Source organism: Falco naumanni, chromosome 19 (genome assembly GCF_017639655.2).
Source record: "Falco naumanni isolate bFalNau1 chromosome 19, bFalNau1.pat, whole genome shotgun sequence".
Classification (NCBI taxonomy): Eukaryota; Metazoa; Chordata; class Aves; order Falconiformes; family Falconidae; genus Falco; species Falco naumanni.
The window spans coordinates 292932-301124 of record NC_054072.1 but is presented as its reverse complement, the minus strand read 5'-3'; the positions used below and the strand labels follow the sequence as shown (position 1 = coordinate 301124).

Below are 8193 nucleotides of genomic sequence, written 5' to 3'. Positions count from 1 at the left end.
CTGGGTGGTGGCACCGAATCACTCGCAGGCCCCCTGCTCAAGAAAGGTGTTTATTGCAAACCAAGGGGAAGGGGAGGGGGGGGGGGGCAGGACGATGGCTGGGGACCCCTGGCTCATGCGCCTCAAGGTGGGGGGGGGTCAGTGGGAAGCTGCAAGAGCCAAACTGGGTCTGGGGGTGGGGTGGGCAGGGCACAGCTCCCATGTGCCCACTCCCAGACCCCAAAGTGCTGTGCCAGGGAAGCCCAGATGTTTCCTGGCTGCTGCCCACTGGCAGGGGGAGGGGCTGGTGGCCCCCTCCCAGGTACCCCTAAGCACAGCCTGGACACGCGCTCCCCGCCGCAGTGTGGTAGGTGACAGCCCCGCTGACCTCTGCCAACCCCGAGGGGAAGCAAGCCCCGGGGGCTGGCTGGGGTCTCTGCCCACCACCCACCTCCGGATCCCCTCCGGTGATGAGCTGAAGGGGGGTGAACCCAGAAGACCCCCCCCCCCGCAGCACCGGAGGGGGCCCTCTGGCCAGGCAGGGGCAGGGGCTGCGCAGCACCCATGGGAGATCCCGGAGCAGGGCCCAGTGCGGGTAGCTGGGGGTGCCGGGCAGGCAGGGAAGCAGGCAGGGTGTGGGCAGGGGGGCAGGCCACCCCCATGTGCCTCCCCCCATCCCTGCTGCCAGTAGCCAGAGCTCTGGAGAGCACAGCTCCAGCCATGAGGGCCAAAGCTGCCCCGTGCCAGGGTGGGGAGGGATCTGCACCCCAAGAAGCCTGAAAAGAAGCATCGACAGCCACCAAAAATAATAATTATGTCACCCAACGAGCTCCGTCTATTCCGGAAAAACAACAGAGCCATCACCAGCGCTAGGCGAGGAGAGGAGAAGGGTCCCAGCCGCTTGGGTTGCCTTGGTGATGGGACGTAAATCTGCATTTGCCAGGTTTCCCCGCACACACATCAAACCGCCGAGCCCAGTGCCAGTGTGCCGGGTGGCAAAGGCAGTGGAAGGGCACTGGTGGCATGCATCATTGGCAAGAGGGTTACGGGCACCAGCACTGAGTGTGATGGTCCTGGGTGGGCGTCTGGGTGGGTTTCTCCTCTCCCCACTTTGTTTCTTGGCTGCTTCTTGCCACTGTCAAAACTGCACGGCGCCAGGAGAGATGTTGAACATGGAGGGGTCGAACTTCTGGCCGCGGAAGGGGGAGCCCTCAGTGTCCCAGCCCTTCTTCAGCATCTCGTGCACCTTCTGCAAAGAGGCCCCAGGCTCCCGTCAGGCTGCGGCTGACCCCACGCCTTCGCCCATGCCCCTCACCCTCCCTGCCACCCCAGCTGAGGGTATGTCAGGGCTGCGCGGGCACCTGACGCATTGAGGGGGGTTTTGGGGCTCAGCAACGGCACCCCTCCACCCTGGGTGACGGCTGCAGGATTTCCAAGGGAACACAAGGGCTGCCGCGCTTCACCCACCCTCCTCTCACCTGCCCAGGCAAGGGCAGGTGGTGCGGGGGGCTGGGAGGGAGCGATGGGCAACGGCAGGTAGCTGAACCCAGAGCGGGGTGGGTGCATCCCAGAGCAGATGCAGCAGGCGGATGGTGGGGCTGGCTCTGGAGGGAGGCGCACGGATGTGGGGCCCATCACCAGCACAGGGGGTCTGGGGTCACCAGCATTTCTCATGGTGCAGGGAAGGGGAAGATGGCAGCGTGTGGGCAAAACCAGGGACTAGCAGCGCATCGTGCCCCCGGACTGGAGATGTGGGGAGGCGCTGCGTGAGGAGGAGCTGAGATGGAGTGGAGCTGTGAAGCTGCCCCACGCCGCACCCTTTCACCAGCAACAGGACCCACGGAGGAGCTGGTGGGCACGTGGCAGGGCAGGGCTGAGCTGGTGGCACAGGGTGGCCGGCACCTACCAGCTCGTGGCTCTGGGGCTTGCCCTGCAGCTTCTGGTGGTAGTCAAAGGTGAGGCGGTCTAGCACGGCATGCTCCTCCTCATCCACCGTGGCCATGGAGCGCTCCTTGTTGATCTTGTCGATGTCAATTTGCTCCTCGCCCTCCAGGATGGCGTTCCACCAGTACTCGTCCCCCTTGTTCAGGTTGATCTGGGGACAAGGTGCGGGTCAGAGGAGAGCGGGGAGAGGAGCCTCCGTCCTGCCCCTGGGGTGCGTTACCCCCCAGCTGCTCCACACCTCCGTGCCAGCGATGCTGTGAGCTCGGCTGTGCCCGTGCATTGCTCCACAGCATGGCCGGGGCTTGCCCGTGAGCAGAGGTCCTGCTCACCGCCGATCGAGCCCCAGATCCCCCCCATGGCTGGCAGAGGGGGAGAAACACTCACCCCCCTCTCCCTCGGCGGTCTGAGGGCTTTGCACCCGCGTGCGGCAGCGCTCCACACCCCAGCTCAGGCCTCTGGGCTGGAAGGCGCCGCTGAAACCTTGGCCCACGCCGCGGCTCGAGGCCAGGGCCGGTGTCCTCCACGGGGGGCCTGACGTGGGCAACGCCAGCCGCGGCTGCGAGGCCAATGCAGCAGCAGCAACACGGTACAGGGCCCGGAGAGCCGGCCGGCTCGTCTGCAGCCACCCAGGAGCTGAGCCCGGGCACCTGGCAGATGAGGAGGCCCTGCCTGGCAGAGCATGGCGCCGGGGCTCCCAGCGCCGCAGCGCTGCAATTTCACATTTCCCTAACCCAGAAGGAGCCCTCGGCTCGGCTCCCCCGCTGGGCTTGCTCCACAGGTGGGAGCGTGGCCGCAAAGGAGGCAAAAATGTCACCCACTGCTCCATGCTGCCCCTGCTCGCTGCCAGCACCTACCTCCCGCGGCACCACAGCTTGTTGGCCACCCAGGAGGGGTGACGTGAGGAGAGGGGACATCCCCTCGCCTCCAGCTGACATCCTCGCTGGCAAAAGCCACTGGCCATAGCCGTGGGCCTCCGAGACGCATGAGCACAAGCAGCACCTTGCATGGAGCTGGACAGCCAGAGGGGCCGCGCCGGCTGCCAGCAAGTGCCAGCGTGACCACGGGGCATCCCTTTTTTTTTTTTTGCCAGGAAGGGTGGACTTCTTTCTCCTGTATTATTTTAGCAATAATCCCAGCAGCAACAAAGATGTATGGCATCCGTTGGCCTCTGCAAAATCATCAATAAAGGCAGACAATACAATTTACTCAAACCTCCCTGGAAGCTCAACAGCTCTGGGGGGGGAAACACGGGCAGCCATTAGAGTTACGGAGCCGGGTGTCTCTCTGCTGTGCAAAGAAAAGGAACCAATTAATACAGGAGGGGGTGGCTGGGGCTTAATCCTTCTGGGAGAGCAGAGCCAGTAAAATATTCCATCTTGGGGAAGGCGTTAGTTTTTCCAGCTAGCCAGGCGCGCTTCATCTCCTCTTAATTGCACAGTTCCACTTTTGAGGGGAAGAAGAGCCGCTGAGGGTTTGCTCGTGGGCTTCCCAACCCTGGGTGGGCCGGCGGAGGAGCAGCAAGCTCCCTGGGGAACATCGCCCCCTCAGTGGGCAAGACCAGCCGTGGGTCAGCAGGCCCGGCCAGCCCTGGCCTGCCACAGTAGCACCCTCCAGGCTCACTGCTGCTTCTCTGGATGTGAAACAAGAGGAATGTCCCCACAGTGCCGCCGGCAAGATGTGAGCTGCCCTGGTGACGGCTTCAGTGCAAGCTGTGCTCTCATGGCTTCGCGGCCCAGCATGCGTGGCAAGGCCCTGCTTGGGATGTCCCCGCCAGAGCCAACCCGGCAGCAAAGGGATGAAGGGATGCTGGAGGACTTCCCGGCTGATCAGGCATCGCCTCACATCCATTTGACCATCAGGGGAAGGAAAATCCATCCCCTCTCCCTTCCCTACCAAACCCCCTTCCTCCCTGGCACCCTACCACTGTTCCCCACCACCAGCAAACCCCAGGGAACCCCCACGGAGCCGCAGACCAGGTGGGAAACACCCACGAGACCTGAATCCCCCTCGTCTGCAGACCACCCGCGGTGAAAGACAGCGGAGCTGCTGCTGTGAGCGCCAGCCTGGGGATCCTTTCCTCCTTCCCTGCCCCATGCGTGGCCCTCACTTTATTTACCGCATACTGTTTCCCACCCTGCTGGGAAGACAGAATTATTCATTTCCTCACCAGCTTTTCTTCGGTGTGCATCGATACAGCACTGACTGCTTTGCAAACAATAATTAATTAACCTCTGCAGCCCGCCTTGTGCACACAGGGGAATTTGCTCATCCCCCTTTATTCCACAGTGGGACTCGCTCCATGGTGGGAGCCCCACTTTCTGACATGAGCCTCTAAAACACCCACGAGCCAGGGCAAAGCTCCCGTCACCTTGAGTTTGGGGTATTGTGACTCAAAGCGGTGCTAGAGCACTCACTGAAGACAGGTCCACCCTCCGGGACCGGAAGCACAGGCTCAGGTTGATTTCTTGAACATGGTTCTGCTGGCAATCTCAGTTGATTCAGCCCATCACTTGCCTGGGCACCTGGGCTATGAGAGCTTGCAGTGATGGAGACGTGGGCTGGAGCCTCACCAAGTGCTTGGGTGCACAGCTTTGAGGTAAGGGAGAGCTGAGAGACCACGGCAGATCTCCAGGCTCAGCCCAGGCAGGGTGATGCCCTGCGAGCACCAGCCATCACCACCTACAGAGAAAGGCTCTAGCACCCGACCGACAGCACCATGCGAGGCTGCACACTTCCTCAGGTAGTGCTCTGGAAACCCTGGGGCGCTCCAGGAAGGAGCAGGGCTTTTTTCACAAGGGCAATTCTCAATCTGATTACATTTCTTGCTTTGAGACAAGGCAAAAGCTTTGCTTGCACTTGACGCTGCCACTACAAGTTTCCCAGCCAGCAACTCAGGCTGATCCTCCAGGGCCCTAGAAATGCTGATGGCCATTTGCCAGAGGAAGGATCAGGTCCCTGCAGCACACCTGGGCTCTTGGTCAGACTTCTTCCTCTCTGCTTTTTAGATCGGTGGGTCCCAAAGGCCTCCTGGGCTGTCAAGAGATCCTTCACCCACAGCCAAAAGGGGCCAAAGCCCTGAGTCTTTTGGGGTGTACAGGAAAGCAGGAACAGCCTCTGCTGTTTCTCCCTGAGAGGGAGGCTTGTTGGCGGGACAGCCCAGCTGCTGTTTCCAAAGTCGGCAGCACCCTTGTGACCCAGCACACACATTCCCAAAGCTGGTGTCTTGAGACGTGAACTGTCAGCCATGAGGGGCAGGGGCTGCTTCCCGGCCGGTGTGCTTGGCATCGACAGAGCACAGGGGCTGGCTGAGGATCTGCCGGGCAAGGAGGATCGCTGCAGGCAGAGATGGGCATACGGGAGGCACAGGACACTTGGCAGGCACATCTGTGGCCAGGAGGGATCCTCCAACAGCACATGAACGGGGTGACAGGCATCATTGGCATGGACACAGTGTCATGTCACATCTCCGTGTCCTGCCAAGAAGGTCACAATTCTTCACTGCTGGTGCTGGGCTTTGCCATAGATGAGGGTTCTTCTCCAATCCTAAATACCTTGTCAGAGCTGGAGAGATGCTGCCAAGGGATATAAGCAGGTCTTGGAAAAACAACCTCTCACCACTTGCTTTCTTTCTGGAACAACAGCAGCCACTGCCCCAAAAGTCAGTGGAAGATGTTTAGAGGGTACGGAGGAGGCAGCAGGCGACGTTTCCAGCAGCATGTGGAGGGCAGGGTGGAGGGAAGGCACCACAGATTATTATTAACTTGGCCTCATGGCTTGTAAGATGACAAGCTGAAGACTGTAATAGCTGTTCAAGGTAGGACTTGGTGACAAGAGCCCAAGCATGGATAATAAATGCTGGAGAGGAGGAGAAAAAGAGAGGGAACGGGGAAGAAAGTCCTGAACAACAAAAATGATCCCAAAATGTGTTGTGCACAACACCCAGCAGAGATTTCTAAAAACAGCTCGTGCAAAGTTATTTTAATCTCACTTTTGACAAGCAAGCGGGTGTGACAGAGAAGGGAGGGCACCGGGATTGTGCCCAAGACCAGGGCTTCGGCATGGCACCGCAGGCAGAGGCACAAGCCTGGGACATGGCTCTGAGCAGGAGGAGGTGTGGACAGAGCGGCTGCCACGCATCGCGGCCATCAGCAGAGTGTTCTGCTTCGAAATGACACCCGCTGGGTTTCTGCTGCAGCCGGGCTGTTGTGCAAACCATGAGTATGCCAAAGGATGAGATGGGAAATGTGTTGGTGCTCAGCCCAGGCTCCAGCAGGGAGAACCTCAGAGCAGGAGCGGTCTCTGAGCGCTGGGAAGAGGGGAGTGCTGGGGCTGCTGGAGAGTGAGCAGATGTGTGATGAAGAGGATAAGTTGATAAGAACACCAGATAGGATTGGGGAAAGCAGAGCTAGGAGGGGTTATAAGGCAAATTAACCTTCTTTGGGTAAGAGCTGGGGGGAGAAGGGAGGCCAGTTGACGAAAACCCAAGAACGGCCATCCTGGAGCCAAGGAAGGGACGGGAAGCTGAGGACGTTCACAGGAAGTGAAAGGCATCACAGCTCAACAGCAGCACGGAGAGCGCAGGGATCCTGATGAACCTTGACGTATCCTGCCAGACTGCACAGGACTCAACAGCCTCTCTGCACAGAACTGGGTCTTGCCCAGATGGACAAGACCAAGCAGGAGAGACCACAAGTACCTCCTCAGTGCATGGACCAAGCTCTGCCCACCGGGATTGCCTCAACTCACAGACCACAAAAACACAAGCATGGACAGGTTTTTTCTCCAGACAAGAGCTGCTGAGGTTTCCCAAGCAGTAGCCAAGGTGGCCAGGATCTCCTCGGATGATTTCAACGCTGGCACTGGGTGAATTTGGTTTCAGCTGCATCCTCACCCTGCCAGGGGATGTGGTTCCCTGGGTTGTGGGGAGGGAAGCCAGGTAGCCAGGTGGCACCTTGTGGTATGTTGCAGGACAAAGACGTTCCCGGCCACCACATTTGGAGTTCACACGGAGCTGTGCAACATGCGGGTGCGAAAACTCGGGCACAGAAAGGGCCTGTATGCCCCGTGAGCCCTCCAACCAAACCCAAACGGCTCCCATCCAGTCCCCTCCCAGGCGCTGAACAAAGCCATGCTTTAACACAAGGCTGGGTGTCTCCTGATGAATGAATCGGGAGGAGTTGCAAACCACTTTTGGCTACTCTGAGCACGGAAAAAGGAGATGCTCTTGGGTGAGAATTACTCACTCTGCTCCAGTTACCTTACAATTCTTCAAGCGAAATTTCATCCCACCATCAATATGTTGGCAGCCAGCTGGAGATCCTCACAACCCTGCGCTCGCGCTAATTTGAGGCAAGACCCAGCTCTAGGGTTGGAGGTAATGGGACCACTCCCCGCGCTGCCCATGGCCGCTCCAGAAAACCCTGAGTCCCGCTCCACCCGCATGCCGTTCCCATCCTCCTCCAGCACTGGATATTTAACAAACATTGCCTCCGTTGCTGATCCTGGGAACACCCACCAGGGACTCTCATCTGCGCTGCAAAGCCACCCATTGGGCCACCTCCTCTTGTATGGGTTTACTTCTTCCCAAGATTGTTTCTCTTCCCAGATTAGTTAATTTTCAAGAAGCTTAAGAACATTCAGAAAATGCAGGTTAATGATGCCACTGTCTCCTTTTCACATCCTTTCAACAGCCTAATGGAGTCAGAGAGGCTCCTCTCTCTTGCAGGGACCTCATCCTTTTGGTACCGGTCTGTCATCCCAGAGTACATCCATACAGATCTGCAGTGGCCTGGCAGTGCCCGTGCAGCATCCCCACGCACCACCCTCAGCTCTTCTGCCTCTGGCAGCACATTCCCACTCGATTTCCTGCTGTGGGGGCTTGGCTTTGGGTGCCTGTCTGCTGCCACCCTCGTGACATGAGGCGGAAGGCTTGAAGCCGGCTTCTTCCCTTTCAGGGACGGTGCTGCCTGCATGGGGTCAGGAACAGCCTCACATGCCTGACCCATGCAGCCAACATCCCCTCCTGCGGCTCGCGACAGCCTTGATGCTCCTGAAACTCTTCCAGGAAAGCCACTGGGTGGAAAAGGAGAGGACAAAGATGGCCACAGGTGGCAAAACCCAACTCCTGGCACAATCCTGGCTCCAAAACTCGCCCAGGAGTTTGGCAACTGTTTGACACTCAAGATTCCAGGCTGATGGCCACCAGCACAACCCCCAGGACGGCTTCAGCTGTGGACACAGCCCCAGGATAGCAGAACTCAAATCCTCAGC

At 59.1% G+C, this 8193-nt stretch overlaps 1 protein-coding gene across 1 annotated transcript in view; it reads right to left on the bottom strand.

Annotated features, from left to right (window-relative positions):
- Positions 1–791: 791 nt before the first annotated feature.
- NUDCD3 (NudC domain containing 3) overlaps positions 792–8193 on the bottom strand; it is a 32017-nt gene continuing 24615 nt past the window's right edge. The window contains exons 5-6 of the mRNA XM_040618087.1: positions 1886–2074; positions 792–1228 (exon numbers count right to left, since the gene is read on the bottom strand). Of these exons, the coding sequence (XP_040474021.1) occupies positions 1118–1228; positions 1886–2074 (300 nt within the window). The 3' untranslated portion in view covers positions 792–1117. The remainder of the gene's footprint in view (positions 1229–1885; positions 2075–8193) is intronic.